Source organism: Oncorhynchus keta, chromosome 22, assembly GCF_023373465.1.
Source record: "Oncorhynchus keta strain PuntledgeMale-10-30-2019 chromosome 22, Oket_V2, whole genome shotgun sequence".
Lineage (NCBI taxonomy): Eukaryota > Metazoa > Chordata > Actinopteri > Salmoniformes > Salmonidae > Oncorhynchus > Oncorhynchus keta.
Window position 1 is genome coordinate 44,322,820 of NC_068442.1, and position 22,669 is coordinate 44,345,488.

General features: G+C 44.3%; 2 protein-coding genes across 4 annotated transcripts in view; both read left to right on the forward strand.

Moving 5' to 3' along the window:
- LOC118400681 (E3 ubiquitin-protein ligase RNF220-like) overlaps positions 1-14,266 on the forward strand; it is a 53,932-nt gene extending 39,666 nt beyond the window's left edge. The window contains exons 8-16 of the mRNA XM_052475308.1: positions 3,455-3,498; positions 4,287-4,368; positions 5,085-5,223; positions 5,372-5,455; positions 5,577-5,632; positions 6,436-6,526; positions 12,504-12,603; positions 13,309-13,383; positions 13,613-14,266. Coding sequence (XP_052331268.1) covers positions 3,455-3,498; positions 4,287-4,368; positions 5,085-5,223; positions 5,372-5,455; positions 5,577-5,632; positions 6,436-6,526; positions 12,504-12,603; positions 13,309-13,383; positions 13,613-13,684 — 743 coding nt within the window. The 3' untranslated portion in view covers positions 13,685-14,266. The remainder of the gene's footprint in view (positions 1-3,454; positions 3,499-4,286; positions 4,369-5,084; positions 5,224-5,371; positions 5,456-5,576; positions 5,633-6,435; positions 6,527-12,503; positions 12,604-13,308; positions 13,384-13,612) is intronic.
- A 6,359-nt stretch (positions 14,267-20,625) lies between these two features.
- LOC118400682 (guanylate kinase-like) overlaps positions 20,626-22,669 on the forward strand; it is a 39,678-nt gene continuing 37,634 nt past the window's right edge. For all 3 annotated transcript variants that reach the window (XM_052475309.1, XM_052475310.1, XM_052475312.1), the window contains exon 1: positions 20,626-20,736. The gene's annotated coding sequence lies outside the window, so the exon portion shown is untranslated. The remainder of the gene's footprint in view (positions 20,737-22,669) is intronic.

The following is a 22,669-nucleotide window of genomic DNA, read 5'->3' on the forward strand; positions in this document are numbered from 1 at the left end:
TGCAGTCAGGAACAACACAGGCAGTATGCAGTCAGGAACAACACAGGCAGGATGCAGTCAGGAACAACACAGGTATTATGCAGTCAGGAACAACACAGGTATTATGCAGTCAGGAACAACACAGGCAGTATCCAGTCAGGAACAACACAGGTATTATGCAGTCAGGAACAACACAGGCAGTATCCAGTCAGGAACAACACAGGCAGAATGCAGTCAGGAACAACACAGGTATTATGCAGTCATGAACAACACAGGTATTATGCAGTCAGGAACAACACAGGCAGTATCCAGTCAGGAACAACACAGGTATTATGCAGTCAGGAACAATACAGGTATTATGCAGTCAGGAACAACACAGGTATTATGCAGTCAGGAACAACACAGGTATTATGCAGTCAGGAACAACACAGGTATTATGCAGTCAGGAACAACACAGGTATTATGCAGTCAGGAACAACACAGGCAGTATCCAGTCAGGAACAACACAGGCAGAATGCAGTCAGGAACAACACAGGTATTATGCAGTCAGGAACAACACAGGTATTATGCAGTCAGGAACAACACAGGCAGTATCCAGTCAGGAACAACACAGGTATTATGCAGTCAGGAACAATACAGGCAGTATGCAGTCAGGAACAACACAGGTATTATGCAGTCAGGAACAACACAGGTATTATGCAGTCAGGAACAACACAGGTATTATGCAGTCAGGAACAACACAGGTATTATGCAGTCAGGAACAACACAGGTATTATCAATCAATCAATCAAATTATATTTATATAGCCCTTCGTACATCAGCTGATATCTCAAAGTGCTGTACAGAAACCCAGCCTAAAACCCCAAACAGCAAGCAATGCAGGTGTAGAAGCACGGTGGCTTGAAAAAACTCCCTAGAAAGGCCAAAACCTAGGAAGAAACCTAGAGAGGAACCAGGCTATGTGGGGTGGCCAGTCCTCTTCTGGCTGTGCCGGGTGGAGATTATAACAGAACATGGCCAAGATGTTCAAATGTTCATAAATGACCAGCATGGTCGAATAATAGCAAGGCAGAACAGTTGAAACTGGAGCAGCAGCACAGTCAGGTGGACTGGGGACAGCAAGGAGTCATCATGTCAGGTCGTCCTGGGGCACGGTCCTTGGGCTCAGGTCCTCCGAGAGAGAGAAAGAAAGAGAGAATTAGAGAGAGCATATGTGGGGTGGCCAGTCCTCTTCTGGCTGTGCCAGGTGGAGATTATAACAGAACATGGCCAAGATGTTCAAATGTTCATAAATGACCAGCATGGTCAAATAATAGTAAGGCAGAACAGTTGAAACTGGAGCAGCAGCATGGCCAGGTGGACTGGGGACAGCAAGGAGTCATCATGCCAGGTAGTCCTGGGGCATGGTCCTAGGGCTCAGGTCAATTGAAACTGGAGCAGCAGCATGGCCAGGTGGACTGGGGACAGCAAGGAGCCATCATGTCAGGTAGTCCTGGGGCATGGTCCTAGGGCTCAGGTCCTCCGAGAGAGAGAAAGAAAGAAGGAGAGAATTAGAGAACGCACACTTAGATTCACACAGGACACCGAATAGGACAGGAGAATTACTCCAGATATAGCAAACTGACCCTAGCCCCCTGACACAAACTACTGCAGCATAAATACTGGAGGCTGAGACATTATTATGTATTATGCAGTCAGGAACAACACAGGCAGTATGCAGTCAGGAACAACACAGGTATTATGCAGTCAGGAACAACACAGTTATTATGCAGTCAGGGACAACACAGGTATTATGCAGTCAGGAACAACACAGGTATTATGCAGTCAAGAACAACACAGGCAGGATGCAGTCAGGAACAACAAAGGTATTATGCAGTCAGGAACAACACAGGCAGGATGCAGTCACGAACAACACAGGCAGTATGCAGTCAGGAACAACACAGGCAGGATGCAGTCAGGAACAACACAGGCAGTATGCAGTCAGGAACAACACAGGCAGGATGCAGTCACGAACAACACAGGCAGTATGCAGTCAGGAACAACACAGGCAGGATGCAGTCACGAACAACACAGGTATTATGCAGTCAGGAACAACACAGGCAGGATGCAGTCAGGAACAACACAGGCCGTATGCAGTCAGGAACAACACAGGCAGTATGCAGTCAGGAACAACACAGGCAGTATGCAGTCAGGAACAACACAGGCAGGATGCAGTCAGGAACAACACAGGTATTATGCTGTCAGGAACAACACAGGTATTATGCAGTCAGGAACAACACAGGTATTATGCAGTCAGGAACAACACAGGCAGTATGCAGTCAGGAACAACACAGATATTATGCAGTCAGGAACAACACAGGCTGTATGCAGTCAGGAACAACACAGGTATTATGCAGTCAGGAACAACACAGGCAGTATGCAGTCAGGAACAACACAGGTATTATGCAGTCAGGAACAACACAGGCAGGATGCAGTCAGGAACAACACAGGTATTATGTAGTCAGGAACAACACAGACAGTATGCAGTCAGGAACAACACAGGTATTATGCAGTCAGGAACAACACAGGTATTATGCAGTCAGGAACAACACAGGTATTATGCAGTCAGGAACAACACAGGCAGTATGCAGTCAGGAACAACACAGGTATTATGCAGTCAGGAACAACACAGGTATTATGCAGTCAGGAACAACACAGGCAGTATGCAGTTAGGAACAACACAGGTATTATGCAGTCAGGAACAGCACGGGTATTAGGCAGTCAGGAACAACACGGGTATTATGCAGTCAGGAACAACACAGGTATTATGCAGTCAGGAACAACACAGGCAGGATGCAGTCAGGAACAACACAGGCAGGATGCAGTCAGGAACAACACAGGCAGGATGCAGTCAGGAACAACACAGGCAGGATGCAGTCAGGAACAACACAGGTATTATGCAGTCAGGAACAACACAGGTATTATGCAGTCAGGAACAACACAGGCAGGATGCAGTCAGGAACAACACAGGTATTATGCAGTCAGGAACAACACAGGCATTATGCAGTCAGGAACAACACAGGCAGGATGCAGTCAGGAACAACACAGGCAGTATGCAGTCAGGAACAAGATGAAGTTCACAGTTGGTGTTCTTCTGTGTTACGTTTGTTATTGTGTTTGTGTGTGGGCTTGTGTGTGTGTGCTTGTGTATGCATTCGTGTGTATTCCGGTCTGTTTTTATACACAGTAGCCAACAACTCTGTCACATTTACCCCCATTGTCACAAAGCAGAAGCAACATCCTTCAACTTTAACTCCTTCCTTTGGGTCTTACTGCATGGCTGTGTCTACACTACAGTACCATGTGTTGCACATTTACTCCCAATGGGGAGTTGCACAGCCAATTGCTATTACCTAGCTATTACCTAGCTCTACAGATATATTATAGCTAACCCTCTCTGCTCCCTGTCTGTCTCTTTGTGTGGGTTCTCTTTCAGTCAGGATCGGCAAGCTGAAGAGGAGGAGTCCTTACGTGGGCCAGGTATGTTGCTAAATAGAAACTGCCGTGGTATTGTACTGTAGACGACGGCAAGCCTAGCTATTCCTCATACTGTATACTGTACTGGATGTCTTAGAGAGAGTGATGATGGATAGAGCAGGTGGATTGGTCTGGAAACAGGGCTACTGAAATAATCAGAGGTTAACAGCATGTTGTGGCCACCTGTGATTAAACTCCTGGTATTGTTTTCTGCCCATTAGGCTCAGTGTGTTCATGTGGAGAGGGCCTGCTTTTACAGGTTACCGTACCTTAGGTTACCGTACCTTAGGTTACCGTACCTTAGGTTACCGTACCTTAGGTTACCGTACCTTAGGTTACCGTACCTCAGGTTAACGTACCTCAGGTTAACGTACCTCAGGTTACTGTACCTCAGGTTACCGTACCTCAGGTTACCGTACCTCAGGTTACTGTACCTCAGGTTACTGTACCTCAGGTTATCGTACCTCAGGTTACCGTTCCTCAGGTTACCGTACCTCAAGTTATCGTACCTCAGGTTACCGTACCTTAGGTTACCGTACCTTAGGTTACCGTACCTCAGGTTACTGTACCTCAGGTTACTGTACCTCAGGATACTGTACCTCAGCTTATCGTACCTCAGCTTACTGTACCTCAGGTTACTGTACCTCAGGTTACTGTACCTCAGGTTATGCCTCGGAGATACATTAACAACCAAGGGCTATAAGATATGTATTTACATAGAAAAGTGTGTGTGTGAGTGTGTGCGCGTGGCTGTATGGCTTCATCCTGCCTGTGTCTGTGTGTGTTTTCAGGACATTTTGTTGGACCTGGGGGGGGAGGAGTGGGGTGAGCGGAGGAGAATACGGATGACATCCATACTGGGAGGGTGTGAAGGTAAAACACATCCCCCGTACCAGACCCTCTGACTGGGTCTTGGATCTGGTGCAGTGGGGTGGATAATGTGACTGAGTGGCAGTTACAAAGGCCTTGAACTTAACACAGTATACTCTATTAGCCTACCTATAAGGCTGTTTTGCTTTCTCTTACCAACAGCAAAGCTCTACCTTGATTATATGGGTTGCTGACAGGGTTATACATTTCTTGTAACTTTCCCAAAATGCTCAGGTATTTCAGAAATCTTATTCTCTTCCAAACAGGATGTCTGGAAAATCTGGGAATTTGGAGAAAGTTAAGGGAATTTTTCAAGCTTTGAAAAGGAGACATATTGTACATGTCAGGCCAAACATTGACAATGAGTGACAATGAGTTGTCTTGACAGCATAGGTGACACGAATCACTCCACACATTTGGAAGTGTCACCTTTCAATGACCTCAGATTAGCAAAAAAAAAGTCTCACCTCTCAAAGGCCTTAAACATCTGCCCTTAACACTCGATAGTCAGTTAACACTGCCCACTATGTGAGAATGTTCTAGGTGAGAATGAAGATATGGTGAGAGTGAAGGTATGGTGAGAGTGAAGGTATGGTGAGAGTGAAGGTATGGTGAGAGTGAAGGTATGGGGAGAGTGAAGGTATGGGGAGAGTGAAGAAATATTGAAAGTGAAGATATATTGAATGAATATAAGTCCCAGAGTGTTATGACGTCCTCAGGGTCGGTGTTTGTGAGCAGCAGCACGTCTAAGGAAGGCCGTGGTGACCCTGACCCTGACCGTGACCCTGACCCTGACCGTGACCGTGACGCTGACCTGGACGTGGATGGAGATGACACTCTGCAGTATGGAAGAGTACAGTATCCTTTAAAACATATCAGATTTTATAAGATCTAATCATGAATCCTATGTTCTCCACATCATTGTAAGGATCCACCAATATGGCAGTACTATATAATTGTACATGGTTGCATGCAGTCCTTATGTTTCCTTAACATGGTGATCCAGATGTATGGAGGCAGACATCCCCTGTTCAGGGAAGGATCCTGGGGTGGTGGAGGAGAGGGAAGCACTGAGGGGGGCGGTTTTAAAGTACGCACCACACCCTGTAGTCCCACGGCCTGTTTCTGTGTTCCATCACTACACAACAAATCGTCATGCCTGTGTGGTTAGCAATGTCTGCATTAACTGTGTCATTGGTTTTGTTTCTCAGTGGTGGTACACTGTCCAACAGAGTAACTCTGGAACATTCCAAATGGACAAATGAGGGTGAGAACAGCTACTGAGTTTTAATGAATTAATATTTAGTACCTATAATATATTTTTTGGATTGCTTATATTTGTCCAATCTCATGTACATGTGTGTATTAATACTCAGGTGTGAATTGGAAATGTGTTTTTTTTTTTGCATATCCCAACTCTCCCTGCGACACCTTGAGACACCCTCCAACAGGGGTTCCCAAACTTTTTCACTCAAGGCATTGGGGAACATCCCGCGCCCCACGTCTATTTCTATAGTCACAAGCACTGTTCATGACAAAAATGGTTCACACCTCTCTTGTTGGCGACAGACAGTTTTGCAGTTTTAAAGCTTATTTCCTGACAATTCTATACATTTTTTGTCATGGGGTGCAGATACAATTTTGCAATTTTGAAGCACATTTTCTTGCAAATCTATACATTTTGCCATGTCTAATGTTTATTCATGTCATATTTGAGTGACTCAAACATTACAACAAAATCTAAGGTTACCGAACTTAGCTAAAGAAACATAAACTGACTTCGACTATTTGATCTGGACATTTCTGACAAGTTATACATAGTTCTCTGATGATACACTACCCACATTTTGAAATGACACCTTGTGCATTCTACCATTACAACTTTGAAGAGTAAGTTGAAAGCCAGACTGAGTGCCCTACGACATCCTTGTCAGCTCGGGGATTCAAACCAGCAACCTTTTGGTTATTTGTCCAATGCTCCAACCGCTAGGCTACCTGCCGCCATACTTCATTAATTGGATTTTAAGAGTGGATGTCCTGATCTAAAATTATAGTCCTCTTTTGCTACAGGAAGTCCATCCACTAGCAACGGAGAGAGCAACAAACTGGATAACAGCATAGCCTCCCTACACAGGACCTGTAAAAATAGTGACATTGATATGTAAGTTATGAATTAAATGTGTGTCAGCTTGACTTCATCATACTGTAAACCTTTCCAAAAATATAATTAAAAATGTGTTTTCGCATATTATTCCTCTTAATCAAACAGTTTTTTTTACATAGACATTGGATACATTGGATATAATATACTGTAAGACAAGTACTGGAAACAATGGAACACTATGAAAACTCTTGGAAACCAGGCCTGGTACTCATAACTGACTTTGAAAACGTTTTTGATAAAGTATGACTGGAATTTATATATAATGCCTCGAATATTTCAATTTTGGAGAATCAATGGGTTAAAGTTAAGTATAGTAACCCTGGGTGTAAAATACTAAATAATGAATACATCTCAGAAAGTATTAAACTGTCAAGAGGAGTAAAACAAGGTTGTTCACTATCGGCATATCTATTTATTATTGCCATCTAAATGTTAGCTGTTACAATTAGATCCAACATTAATATCAAGGGGCTAGAAATCCAGGGATTAAAAACAAAGGTGTCATTGGACGCTGATGATTCATGTTTTCTTTAAATCCACTATTTGGATCCCTCCACAGCCTCATGGAGGATCTAGTTCGTTTTTCTAACTTCTGGATTACAACCAAATGAAGTGTACTACTATTTTTTAACACATGCCATAGAAAGTTGGCACCAGGCACTGATACCATGGCACCAGGCACTGATTCCATGGCACCAGGCACTGATACCATGGCACCTGGCACTGATTCCATGGCACCAGGCACTGATTCCATGTCACCAGGCACTGATTCCATGGCACCAGGCACTGATTCCATGGCACCTGGCACTGATTCCATGGCACCAGGCACTGATTCCATGTCACCAGGCACTGATACCATGGCACCTGGCACTGATTCCATGGCACCAGGCACTGATTCCATGTCACCAGGCACTGATTCCATGGCACCAGGCACTGATTCCATGGCACCAGGCACTGATTCCATGGCACCAGGCACTGATTCCATGGCACCTGGCACTGATTCCATGGCACCTGGCACTGATTCCATGGCACCAGGCACTGATTCCATGGCACCTGGCACTGATTCCATGGCACCTGGCACTGATTCCATGGCACCTGGCACTGATACCATGGCACCAGGCACTGATTCCATGTCACCAGGCACTGATACCATGGCACCTGGCACTGATTCCATGGCACCAGGCACTGATTCCATGTCACCAGGCACTGATACCATGGCACCTGGCACTGATTCCATGGCACCTGGCACTGATTCCATGGCACCAGGCACTGATTCCATGTCACCAGGCACTGATTCCATGGCACCAGGCACTGATTCCATGGCACCAGGCACTGATTCCATGGCACCAGGCACTGATTCCATGGCACCAGGCACTGATTCCATGGCACCAGGCACTGATTCCATGGCACCAGGCACTGATTCCATGGCACCTGGCACTGATTCCATGGCACCTGGCACTGATTCCATGTCACCAGGCACTGATACCATGGCACCTGGCACTGATTCCATGGCACCAGGCACTGATTCCATGTCACCAGGCACTGATACCATGGCACCTGGCACTGATTCCATGGCACCTGTCACTGATTCCATGGCACCTGGCACTGATTCCATGGCACATGGTTTATGAACTGATATGTAAAACAACGCCAGATTCAAAACGTAGATGTTTTCAATCAAAATGATTATACAAAATTCTTGCAACCAGTAGAATGTTAAATATTATGGGGGATACAACCATCCTGCTCTGCAGATTTTGCTGCAAAGAGACAGAATCATTAGAGAATTTGTTTGGGGACTGTCCATATGTAGCTTTTTTTTGCTCGCAGGTCCAGCAATGGCTGAAGAATTGCAAAATGCACTGCTGGGTGATTTGAAATGTCATAGTCAATCAATAAAATAATAATTATTATTATAATACTTTAAGAAAATGTTGTATCTTTAATTTACAATCTGTAGAAACTATGAGAATGGAAAGGTTCAGAACTTTTGTGAAACATCAAAGCACAGTTAAGAAATATATGGCAAAAATATATGTACAAATGGATGGTGTTAAGAGATTGATGGCAGGGTTTGAGTGGAGCTGAAGGGTAGGACTAAAAACAACAAAATAAAAAAATAAAAAAAAATTTGTCACATGCACCGAATATATCAGGTGTAGAAAAAATAGCTTTTTCTTGCAACTCTGCCTAGAAGGCCAGCATCCCAGAGTTTTGAGGGTACTATTTAATGAAGCTGTCACGTTCTGACCATTATTCCCTTTGTTTTGTCTTTATTTAGTGTGGTCAGGGCGTGAGTTGGGGTGGGCAGTCTGTTTGTTTTTCTATGTTTGGTTTCTGTTTCGGCCTAGTGTTGTTCTCAATCAGAGGCAGGTGTCGTTAGTTGTCTCTGATTGAGAATCATACTTAAGTAGCCTGGGTTTCACTGTTGGTTTGTGGGTGTTTGTTTCCGTGTGTGTGTTTGTCGATACACTGTACTGTTTCGGTTGTTGTAGATTTCACATTATTGTTTGTTTTTGTACGAGTGTTCATTTGTCTGTATTAAAAACATTATGGACACTTACCACGCCGCATCTTGGTCCGATCCTTACTCCTCTTCAGACGAAAATGAGATCTGCCGTTACAGAAACACCCACCAACCAAGGACCAAGCAGCGTGGTAACAGGCAGCAGCAGCGGCAGCAGGAGAGGCAGCGATCCTTGGAGAAATGGACTTGCAAGGACATTTTGGACGGCAAAGGACCCTGGGAACAGCCAAGGGGAGTATCGCCGCCCCAAAGCAGAGCTGGAGGCAGCGAAAGCAGAGAGGTGGCATTATGACGAGCTAGCATGGCAGAGCGGCTGGAAGCCCGAGAGGCAGCTCCAAAGATTTCTTGGGGGTGGCACATGGGGAGTGTGGCGAAGCCAGGTAGGAGACCTGCGCCAACGTCCCGTGCTTACCTGAGAGCGAGAGAGACCGGGCAGGTACCGTGTTATGCGGTGGAGCGCACAGTTTCCCCAGTGCGTGTGCATAGCCCGGTTCGGTACATTCCAGCTCCTCGTATCGGACAGGCTAGAGTGGGCATCGAGCCAGGTGCCATGAAGCCGGCTCTACACATCTGGTCTCCAGTGCGTCTCCTTGTGCCGACGTACATGGCACCAGCCTTACGCATGGTGTCCCCGGTTCGCCAGCACAGCCCAGTGTGGGCTATTCCACCTCGCCGCACTGGCCTGGCTACCGGGAGCATTCAACCAGGTAAGGTTGGGCAGGCTCGGTGCTCAAGAGCTCCAGTGCGCCTGCATGGTCCGGTCTATCCAGTGCCACCTCCACGCACCAGCCCTCCGGTGGCAGCCCCCCACACCAGGCTGTCTCTCTGTCTTCTGCCTACAGGTGCTCCCGCCTGTCCAGCGCTGCCAGAGCCTTCCTCCTGCCCAGCGCCACCAGAGTCTCCCGTCTGTCCTGAGCCGCCGGAGTCTCCCGTCTGTCCTGAGCCGCCGGAGCCTCCCGTCTGTCCTGAGCCGCCGGAGCTTCCCGTCTGTCCTGAGCTGCCGGAGCCTCCCGTCTGTCCTGAGCCGCCGGAGCCTCCCGTCTGTCCTGAGCCGCCGGAGCCTCCCGTCTGTCCTGAGCCGCCGGAGCCTCCCGTCTGTCCTGAGAGCTGGGAGCTGACCAAGAACCCGATTGTTACTATGACGGAGCTCCAGAGTTCCTCTGTGAAGATGGGAGAGCCTTCCAGATGGACAACCATCTCTGCAGCACTCCACCAATCAGGCCTTCATGGTAGAGTTCCCAGACGGAAGCCACTCCTCAGTAAAAGGCACATGACAGCCGGCTTGGTGTTTGCCAAAAGGCACCTAAACGACTCCCAGACCATGTAAAACAAGATTTTCTGGTCTGATGAGACCAAGATTGAACTCTTTGGCTTGAATGCCAAGCATCACATCTGGAGGAAACCTGGCACCACCCCTATGGTGAAGCATGGTGGTGTCAGCATCATGCTGTGGGGATGATTTTCGGTGGCAGGGAGACTAGTCAGGATCGAGGGAAAGATGAACGGAACAAAGTACACAGAGTTCCTTGATGAAAACCTGCTCCAGAGCGCTCAGGACCTCAGACTGGGGCAAAGGTTCACCTTCCAACAGGACAACGACCCTAAGCACACAGCCAAGACAATGCCGGAGTGGCTTCGGGACAAGTCTCTGAGTGTCCTTGAGTGGCCCAGCCAGAGTCCGGACTTGAACCCGATCAAGCATCTCTGGAGAGACCTGAAAATGGCTGTGCAGCGACGCTCCCCATCCAACCTGAAAGAGCTTGAGAAGATCTGCAGAGAAGAATGGGAGAAACTCCCCAAATACAGGTGTGCCAAGCTTGTAATGTCATACACAATAAGATTTGAGGTTGTAATCGCTGCCAAAGGTGCTTCAACAAGGTACTGAGTAAAGGGTCTGAATATTTATGTTAATCTGATATTTCAGTTTACATTTTTTATAAATTTGCACAAATTTATAGAAACCTGTTTTTGCTTTGTCATTATGGGGTATTACGTGAAGATCAATGAAGAAAAATAAAACTATTTAATCCATTTTAGAATAAGGCTATAACGTAACAGAACGTGGAAAAAGTCAAGGGGTCTGAATACTTTCTGAATGCACTCTATATATATATTTACAAAAAAGCTCAGCTATATATTTATTTTAATTATGTGACCTAGGTCTCTTTTGCATATGTGTCCTGTATATGCAACATAATATACACATAATACACAAACTATCATGGGAAGCACACGTAAGACATCACAAATCACCCAGCAAAACAGTTACAATCCTCCAAAAATAAGTCCCCAATACTTTCAATTGCCGTAACGGCACCAGAACATCAAGATTTAATGTATTTAGAACTTTGGTCCAGCAATATCCTGAATTAAAACTCAAATCAGATTTACCTAGCACGGTGGAGACCCTGGAAACCTCAAGAGAACCAATGAACGAGTTAGGCATAAGTCCAGCTCAACTCAGACAGGACTACTCTTTATGCCTGTGGTGAGCCTGTAGTGAGACTGTGGTGAGCCTGTGGTGTGGCTGCGGTGTGCCTGTGGTGTGCCTGCGGTGAGCCTGTGGTGTGGCTGCTGTGTGCCTGTGGTGAGGCTGCGGTGTGCCTGTGGTGAGCCTGTGTTGTGGCTGCGGTGTGCCTGTAGTGAGCCTGTGGTGTGGCTGTGGTGAGCCTGTGGTGTGCCTGTGGTGAGCCTATAGTGAGCCTGTGGTGTGGCTGCGGTGTGCCTGTGGTGAGCCTGTAGTGAGCCTGTGGCGTGGCTGCGGTGTGCCTGTGGTGAGCCTGTAGTGAGCCTGTGGTGTGCCTGTAGTGTGCCTGTGGTGAGCTTGTAGTGAGCCTGTGGTGTGGCTGCGGTGTGCCTGTGGTGAGCCTGTGGTGAGGCTGCGGTGTGCCTGTGGTGAGCCTGTGTTGTGGCTGCGGTGTGCCTGTAGTGAGCCTGTGGTGTGGCTGTGGTGAGCCTGTAGTGAGCCTGTGGTGTGGCTGCGGTGAGCCTGTGGCGTGGCTGCGGTGTGCCTGTGGTGTGCCTGTGGTGTGGCTGCGGTGTGCCTGTGGTGAGCCTGCGGTGTGCCTGTGGTGAGCCTGTGGTGTGCCTGTGGTGAGCCTGTGGTGTGCCTGTAGTGAGCCTGTGGTGTGGCTGCGGTGTGCCTGTGGTGTGGCTGCGGTTTGCCTGTGGTGAGCCTGTGGTGTGCCTGTGGTGAGCCTGTAGTGAGCCTGTGGTGTGTGGGGTTACTTGCCCTCCACTCTCTCAGCTCACCTTCCTCTTCCAATGATGAATGAGACAGTGGATGCTGCCTATGTGAGTGCAGTGCTCCATGTCCATGTTGGCCAAACAAATCATTTAATCTGTCTTTGATTTATGATTAACTATCTGGCATCTTCTTCTCCTGTCCCCCTCACTCCCCTCCTCTGTGTGTGTGTGTGTGTGTGTGTGTGTGGTGCATATGTTCAGGGTCTCTGAGCTGACGACGTTGGATTCACTAAGAAGTCGTATACGGGACCTAGAGAAGCAGCTGTCCAGAGGAGACAGACACAACTGTCTTGTCTGTAGGGTGAGTGTATAGCCCGAGTCCCAGTCTGTTTGTGCTGTCATGCCAACTCCTTTTCATTGTTTACCTTGACAATGAGCAATGGAGTTGGGAAGAGCTCTAACAGGTCTGGTACCGGGCTAGTGAGTATAGATAGTTGCACGGGAATCAAGCTAATTCAATACAAATACTGAAGTGTATCCTTTAAGAATTTTACATTCTTATCCAGAGTGTCTTACAGTAGAGAGTGGACACATAATCCTGTGCTGGTCCCCCATGGGAATCAAACCCACAACCCTGGTGTTGCAAGTGCCATGCTGTACCAGTTGAGCCACACAGAACCTTTCATTCAACCTATCAATAAGCATAGTTATGAATAGTTTAATTTCAGTATGGGTAAAACGGAGCCCCAAAGCAAACATATAGAAACATTTTGAACATTTGTTTAAATCTGGCCTGTTGCGGAATGTCCCACAGCTAGGTATCATAGGTCTCCTAGGTCCTTGTCTCACCTATCCTCTCTAGCTGCACTGACACGGCAGATACAGGCACTTAGCACCATCTAGTGACAACAGTCTTTCATGCAATCAATACATTTAACACACAACTGTGTGTTGCTGCATGAGGCCCTATAATGTCATCCATACGGGTCGTTTTTCATTTTCTACATTTTCTGCCTCCACCCCCCTCTCTATCTCTCTCCCCACCTCTCTTTCTCTCTCTCTGTAGGACACTTACACAACACCCCTCACCTCCATCCAGTGCTGGCATGCCCACTGTGAGGAGTGTTGGCTCCGCACTCTGGTAAGATGTTTGTCAAATAATGCTATAAAGCTATAATACACATGACTCTATTGTATTTTTATCACATTAACCCTGCTTTCTTCCCACATTTCCCTCAGGGGACAATAAAGTTTGATTGATTGTTACAGCCCATTAGATTTTTTCATACAACACAATGTAATGTGCACAAATTTCATACAGATGTTTGTTGAGCCCAAAGCAGTCTCAAATTGCAGTGTTTATGTCCTAGGGGGCTAAGAAGCTGTGTCCACAGTGTAACACCATCACTTCTCCTGGGGACCTGAGACAGGTATTTTTGTGACTGGGCAGGGCCAGAGAAGCACAGACCCCTGAGGGGGCAGGACCTCTGAAGTATTAACCTTTGACCTTTGAAGGGGACATAAGGACAGCTGGCCTGTCAGAGATTACCCTTGTCTTTGCACCTTAACCTGCCCTCGAACCCCCCTCCCAAACCAAGTATGGTGCCACCCCATGACAAAATGATACCCATGACTGGGTATTGCACAATGATTAGTCTTCATGTCAATTGACCTTTTAGGTTTGACATTTGACCTTTGCTTTGCCCACCTAGATAGCATTCATTTGTATCAAGCTCACCTCATCATTTAGTGAGCCATTTCTAAGAGGAGGACTCTGTGCTCAATCCATTACAATTCATACGTAAATGACAATAACTAGTCATCTTAGTGCTCAGGCACTGAAATAATTATTTAAAATGGCTTTAGATCAAAACAAGGTTGAGATACTCTTTGGACTATAAGCGGTATAGACTTTTGAAAATAATAGTGGTCTGTTTTTATCAAAAGAAAGCACATGTAAATAGTTTTGTGTATGTTTGAAATTATGTGCAGTACCTGTAAAAAGTTTGGCTACACCTACTCAGTCAAGGGTTTTTCTTGATTTTTACTATTTTCTACATTGTAGAATAATAGTGAAGACATCGAAACAATGAAATTACACATATGGAATCATGTAGTAACCAAACAATTGTTAAACAAATCAAAGTATATTTTATATTTGAGATTCTTCAAAGTTGCCACCCTTTGCCTTGATGACAGCTTTACAGACTCTTGGCATTCCCTCAACCAGCTTCTTGAGGTAGTCACCTGTCCTGTAGGTTCATGCTCTACAACATCCGCAGAGTACGACCCTGCCTCACACAGGAAGCGGCGCAGGTCCTAATCCAGGCACTTGTCATCTCCCGTCTGGACTACTGCAACTCGCTGTTGGCTGGGCTCCCTGCCTGTGCCATTAAACCCCTACAACTCATCCAGAACGCCGCAGCCCGTCTGGTGTTCAACCTTCCCAAGTTCTCTCACGTCACCCCGCTCCTCCGCTCTCTCCACTGGCTTCCAGTTGAAGCTCGCATCCGCTACAAGACCATGTTGCTTGCCTACGGAGCTGTGAGGGGAACGGCACCTCAGTACCTCCAGGCTCTGATCAGGCCCTACACCCAAACAAGGGCACTGCGTCCATCCACCTCTGGCCTGCTCGCCTCCCTACCACTGAGGAGGTACAGTTCCCGCTCAGCCCAGTCAAAACTGTTCGCTGCTCTGGCCCCCAATGGTGGAACAAACTCCCTCACGACGCCAGGACAGCGGAGTCAATCACCACCTTCCGGAGACACCTGAAACCCCACCTCTTTAAGGAATACCTAGGATAGGATAAGTAATCCTTCTCACCCCCCCCCTTTTAAGATTTAGATGCACTATTGTAAAGTGACTGTTCCACTGGATGTCATAAGGTGAATGCACCAATTTGTAAGTCGCTCTGGATAAGAGCGTCTGCTAAATGACTTAAATGTAAAAATGTAAATGTGAATGCATTTCAATTAACATGCCTTGTTAAAAGTTAATTTGTGGAATTTCTTTCCTTCTTAATGCGTTTGAGCCAATCAATTGTGTTGTGACAAGGTACGGGTGGTATACAGAAAATAGCCCTATTTGGTAAAATACCAAGTCCATATTATGGCAAGAACTGCTCAAATAAGCAAATAGAAACGACAGTCCATCATTACTTTAAGACATGAAGGTCAGTCAATCCGGAAAATGTCAAGAACTTAGAACATTTCTTCAAGTGCAGTCGCAAAAACCATCAAGCGCTATGATGAAACTGGCTCTCATGAGGACCGCCACAGGAAAGGAAGAAGCAGAGTTACCTCTGCTGCAGAGGATACGTTCATTAGAGGTACCAGCCTCAGAAATTGCAGCCCAAATAAATGCTCAAGTAACAGACACATCTCAACATCAACTATTCAGAGGATACTACATGCATCAGGCCTTCATTGTCGAATTGCTGCAAAGAAACCACAACTAAAGGACACAAATAAGAAGAAGAGACTTGCTTGGGCCAAGAAACATGAGCAATGGACATTAGACCGGTGGAAATCTGTCTGATGTCCAAATTTGAGATTTTTGCTTCCAACCGCCGTGTCTTTGTGAGACGCAGAGTAGGTGAACGGATGATCTCTGCATGTGTAATTCCCACCATGAAGCATGGAGGAGGACGAGGTGTGATTGTGTAGGGGAGCTTTGCTGGTGACACTGTCTGTGATTTATTTAGAATTCAAGGCATACTTAACCAGCATGGCTACCACAGCATTCTGCAGCGATACGCCATCCCATCTGGTTTGCGCTTAGTAGGACTCTCATTTGTTTTTTCAACAGGACAATGATCCAACACACCTCCAGGCTGTGTAAGAGCTATTTGACCAAGAAGGAGAGTGAATGAGTGCTGCATCAGATGACCTGGCCTCCACAATCACCCAACCTCAACCCAATAGAGATTGTTTGGGATGAGTTGGACCGCGGAGTGAAGGAAAAGCAGCCAACAAGTGCATATGTGGGAATTCCTTCAAGACTGTTGGAAAAGTATTCCAGGTGAAGCTGGTTGAGAGAATGCCAAGAGGGTGCAAAGCTGTCATAAAGGCAAAGGCTGGTTACTTTGAAGAATCTAAAATATATTTAGATTTGTTTAACACTTTTTTGGTCACTACATGATTCCATATGTGTTATTTCATAGTTTTGATGTCTTCACTATTATTTTACAATGTAGAATATAGTCAAAAATAAAGAAAACCATTGAGTAGGTGTGTCCAAACTTTTGACTGGTGCTGTATGTGAAATAGATTAACACTGCCATTGTGTTTACAGTCATGTTTTTATGAAGTCATGGTTTTAGTTAGTTAGTTAGTTAGTTAGTTAGTTAGTTAGTTAGTTAGTTAGTTAGTTAGTTAGGAAGTGTGAACATAACAATTGTAATAATTTGAGATGAATGATTTTGTGTTTGTCATTGAGGTTGTGTTTCTTTGTACTGGCGTACAAAGTGTAATTAGTAAATGTTACTAAAATAAAATCAGGCTTTTAATGATGTTGGTTATTGCATTAATACATAAAAACATAAAGGTACATGCACTGTAGATATCATTGAAGATGCAATGTGTGTACAATGTTAAAGATCACCACCACAATCTGTTTTTATTATAACTTTGATGAACACTGGTTAGCCGTTATAAATGCTTATACACAGTGATGTAAAGTACTTATGTAAAAATACTTTTAGGTACTATTTTTTGGGGGTATCTGTACTTTATTTGACTATTTATATTTTTGTCAACTTTTACTTTTACTCCACTACATTCCAAAACAAAACAATGTACTTTTTACAAGTTACATTTTCCCTGACACCCAAAAGTACTCGTTACAGTTTGAATACTTAGCAGGACGGGAAAATTGTCCAATTCACGCACTTCTCAAGAGATCCTTGGTCATCCGTACTGCCTCTGATCTGGCAGACTCACTAAACAAAAATGCTTTGTTGTAAATTGTTTCTGAGTGTTGAACTGTGCCCCTTGCTATCAGTAAATAAAAATGGAAAAATAAAATAGTGTTGTCTGGTTTGCTTAACATAAGATATTTTAAATGATTTATACTTTAACTTTTGATACTTAAGTACATTTAAAACCAAATACTTTTACACTTTTACCAGAGTAGTATTTTTTTCTGGGTGACTTTCACTTTTACTTACATTTTCTTTTAAGGTATCTTTACTTTTAGTCAAGTATGAGAACTGAGTGGTTGTTCCACCACTGCTTATAAATGTTTATAAATGCTTTGTAAATGATTATTGATGTTGTGTTTATATACATTTACATTTTTTAACAAAAAATGTATTACTTATTTAGTTAAATAGTTCATGCTGATTCTGAAAGTTATTATGACGTTTTACTAAATTATCTTTATCTAAATTATGTTCAAAGCCCTGTAGGCAAGAATATTGTCTAAGAATAAGTTGTTGCCCTTCTCTATGTTATGAAATGTCTCATCATTAAAAGCCAAGCAGCCCTTGCATGTTGATTTGGCCAATCCGGAGCCTTGTTATATGTGTTTGTGATTGTCCTTTAAGAAACAATTGGACCACTTAAGGATTAGTCCAGCCCTGGTCAGGTCAAGACTAGCCCATTCAATCCTGCTATTCTGAGCTTTCCTAAGGTTATGCCCATCCACTGTTCTTGCCAAGACAAAGGATATATGAGCTAAGAGTCTGACCCTCTAGGGCAGGAAGGAGGGATGGAGAAAGAGAAGGAAGACATAGGTGGGAACTATTTTCATGGGCTGAGCTAAAGTAAAAGTATTCACAATAAGGCACAAGTAGCATCAGGACCCATCTATCTCTATCAGGGGTGTCAAACCCGGAGGGCTGTCTGGCTGCTAGTGTTTGTTTTTTCTTCTCAATTCAGACCTAGATAACCAGGTAAGGGGAGTTACTAACTAATCAATGACCTTAATTCGTCAATCAGGTACAAGGGAGGAGGGAAAACCTCCAGACACTCGGCCCTCTATGATTTGAGTTTGTAACACCAGTGTCACATGTGACAACACATGTAATACTGTACAATCACCTGACACCTGAGAGAGTGGGTGGAGCATCTGGAAGAATCCTCTATGTGACACCAATGTCACACGTAACTGCAAACAACACGACAGCCACCTCTTACATACAGACTGCAAATCTACCAGATCAAACATGGTCTATACGGCCTATCTCCAAAATATCGCTATTTTTTAAACAAGCAATTTCAGTTTCATCAACCAGAAAAGACAGAAGAAATAGCACTGCTGGTCAGAGTCAATCAATCAATAATATAATAAAGGCTTAGTAAAAGTGTTTAACTTTAATTCACAATCTGTAAAAACTTTGAGAATAGAAAGGTTCAGAACTTTTGTGAAACATCACAGCACAGTGGAAATATACACTATTTTTCAAAAGTTTGGGGTCACTTAGAAATGTCCTTGTTTTCGAAAGAAAAGCACATTTGTTGTCCATCAAAATAACATCAAATTGATCAGAAATACAGTGTAGATATTGTTAATGTTGTAAATGACTGTTGTAGCTGGAAACATCAGCTTCATTAAATAGTACCTACAAAAGACCAGTCTCAACGTCAACAGTGAAGAGGCGACTGCAGGATGCTGGCCTTCTAGGCAGAGTTCCTCTGTCCAGTGTCTGTGTTCTTTAGCCTATATTTTATTTTTATTGGCCAGTCAGAGATGTGGCTTTTTCTTTGCAACTCTGCCTAGAAGGCTAGCATCCCGGAGTCGCCTCTTCACTGTTGATATTGACTGGTGTTTTGTATGTACTATTTAATGAAGGTGCCAGTTGAGGACTTGTGAGGGGTCTGTATCTCAATCTAGACACTCTAATGTACATGTTCTCTTGCTCAGGTGTGCACCGGGGCATCCCACTCCTCTTTCTATTCTGGTTAGGGCCAGTTTGCGCTATTCTGTGAAGGGAGTAGTACACAGCATTGTATGAGATCTTCAGTTTTTTGGCAATTTCTCGCATGGAATAGACTTCATTTCTCAGAACAAGAATAAACTGATGAGTTTCAGAAAAAAGTCAATTGTTTCTGGCCATTTTGAGCCTGTAATTCAAACCAACAAATACTGATGCTCCAGATACTCAACTCGTCTAAAGAAGCCCATTTGTCTTGCTTCTTTAATCAGGACAACAGTTTTCAGCTCTGCAAACATAATTGCAAAAGGGTTTTCTAATGATCAATTAGCCTTTTAAAATGATAACCTTGGATTAGCTAATACAACATGCCATTGGAACACAGGAGTTGCTGGTAATGGGCCTCTGACACCAATGTAGATATTCCATATTCCAGCTACAATAGTCATTTACAACATTAACAAATGTCTACACTGTATTTATGATCAATTTGATGTTATTTTAATGGACCAAAAAAATGTGCTTTTCTTTCAAAAACAAGGACATTTCTAAGTGACCCCCAACTTTTGATCCGTAGTGTATGTGTCAGCTAGAAATTGGATGGTCTTCAGAGAGGGAGGGGTTGAGGATAGCTGAAGGATGGGACTAAAAACAAACTAAAGATCACTTTTGGAAAATATACTGTCTGTGAAATATATGTAGCTGGAAGTGGAAGCCTAAGTATTGTTGTCCATTAATTTACTCCAATTAGGGGAGGGGTGGTAGGGTTAGGGGAAAGTAATAAACAAGGAAAATATATTTAAAAAATACATATTTAAAATAATATATACATTTACCCCCAAGATATATGGGGATCGGAAATAATGCAGACAATTACATTGATAGAAGCCACAATCTATCTGCAATATTAAAGCTGATCTACCCACAAACAAACACAAAAACAACACGGTTTATACCTCTGACTGTGTCTGTGGTACTTAAAGTAGATGACGGGATGCCTGTTGTTACCCTTAATCACATTTCCTCCTTCATTAAGGTTTATCATTAAACAGTGTTTGGTAGCGAAGAGCTGAGGACAACGTTCTTGACCAGTGATTTAAAAAATATATATATATATATTTAACCTTCATTTAACTAGGCAAGTCAGTTAAGAACAAATTCTTATTTACAATGATGGCCTGAGGCTACATTGGTCAACCAACAGATTAAGAGAGGTACTGGCTACACTGTTTTGACAGAGCTGTGAGGCCTTAAGTGTGGGGAAGATGCAGCCAACGGAGCCAGCCATGATGACCTGAAGTAATTAAGCCGCTACCTGTTTAGACACCGCAGGTAAACAAGGCCAGCATGCCGGTGTGCAAATGGCTGATGAGCTGATGGGAGGAGGTGGTAATTGATGCTGACAGTAAGCTGTCTCTGTCAATCAGTGTGGCAAACACACACCTAGCCACAGGTCACATAACACACACACACACACACACACACACACACACACACACACACACTCAACCTAGACACACCTCTCACACACACCTCAAACACCCGTACAAGCTCTCTCCTCCATCCCAATCACTCTAAGACACCTCCTCTACAGCCACACAGTACTGCCACTGAGAGAAGGTAAGACAAATATACAACTTTAACGATGCAGGACAGACATAGCTAATATACTGTAGGACAGGCATAGCTAATATACTGTAGGACAGGCATAGCTAATATACTGTAGGACAGGCTGTGTAGTTCTGTGTAGAAAGGGTTCTACATTGAACTAAAAGGGTTCTATCTGCAACCAAAAACAGTTCTTCAAAGGGTTCTCCTACTTTAGGACAGGGGAAAGGGTTTTCCTATGGGAAAGGGTTCTCCTATGGGAAAGGGGTTTTCCTATGGAATAGCTAATATACTGTACACTCTTTGAGAAAAGGGTTCCAAAAGGGTTATTTGGCTATCCCCATAAAGAACTAAAGGGTTCTATCTAGTTCTTCTCCTATGGGAAGGGTTTTCCTAGAGGTTCTCCCATGGGAAAGGGTTCTCCTATGGGAAAGGTTTCTCCTATGAGAAAGGGTTCTCCTATGGGAAAGGGTTTTCCTATGGGAAAGGGTTCTCCTATGGGAAAGGGTTCTCCTATGGGAAAGGGTTCTCCTATGGTAAAGGGTTCTCCTATGGGAAAGGGTTCTCATATGGGAAAGGCTTTTCCTATGGGAAAGGGTTCTCCTATGGGAAAGGGTTCTCCTATGGGAAAGGGTTGTCCTATGGGAAAGGGTTTTCCTATGGGAAAGGGTTCTCCTATGGGAAAGGGTTCTCCTATGGGAAAGGGTTTTCCTATGGGAAAGGGTTCTCCTATGGTAAAGGGTTCTCCTATGGGAAAGGGTTCTCATATGGGAAAGGGTTCTCCTATGGGAAAGGGTTTTCCTATGGGAAAGGGTTCTCCTATGGGAAAGGATTTTCCTATGGGAAAGGGTTCTCCTATGGGAAAGGGTTCTCCTATGGGAAAGGGTTTTCCTATGGGAAAGGGTTCTCCTATGGTAAAGGGTTCTCCTATGGGAAAGGGTTCTCCTATGGGAAAGGGTTTTCCTATGGGAAAGGGTTCTCCTATGGGAAAGGATTTTCCTATGGGAAAGGGTTCTCCTATGGGAAAGGGTTCTCCTATGGGGATAGACAGGTTCTTGGTAGCACCTTTTTTTCTAAGAGTGCAGGGTAGCAGGGACATGCCTAGAGTACATCAAGTGGTCTGTCTTCAGTAATCAATTTAAACAGGAAATGACTTACTATACTAGTGTTTATAGACTCCATATAGATGTTGTGAAGTCAGAAACAGGTGCAGTTAATATATAGTATTTGGAGTAACAACTTGTAAACAGTTTGTATGTTATGGTACTGTCTTTCAGTGTTTTTTTGTTGCTGTGCTTGGAAATATATGTTTTGTGCGTACGTAAGATGCACCTAAATATTGACAAAGGTTATACAATGATTTGGTATAATTTCAGGTACCTACATGCAGTACCAGTTTTGTTGTCTTTGGAAAGTTGTGTCCTTTTTAAGGGGTAGGCAATAGACCCTTTACTTAAATATTCAATTATGACCAATAATCCCATAGCGCTTTTCACCAAAAAGCCCAACTAAGGTCAGCAGACAGGAATCTGGGTTTTATCGGTCTATGAGTATCTTAGAGTGGATTCTGGTATCCCCTCCAATTCAATAAGTCAATCTGTTTGATAGTCTTTAGTGTGCTATACCCATGCAACATCATTGAATGTTAAGGACCACATTAATATAGAGAGTCAACCAGGACACGAAATAGGTCAGACTGCCTGATTAGCCATTGACTCTGTCAGCAACAACGTCATTTCACCAACAGTATGAAGAGCGATCCGCCTCTTACCTCGAATGTTTTGCTGATTGACTTGAAATTTGCCTATTTGAACATGGTTTATATCTGGGAATGTCCTTATTTTCAGAGTCACAATAGAACAACCAATATGACTTTTTGGTTATCAGATATATGGTGATGATGCAGACATACAGTGTTGACGCAGTTCAGTGCCAGGTGTTCCAT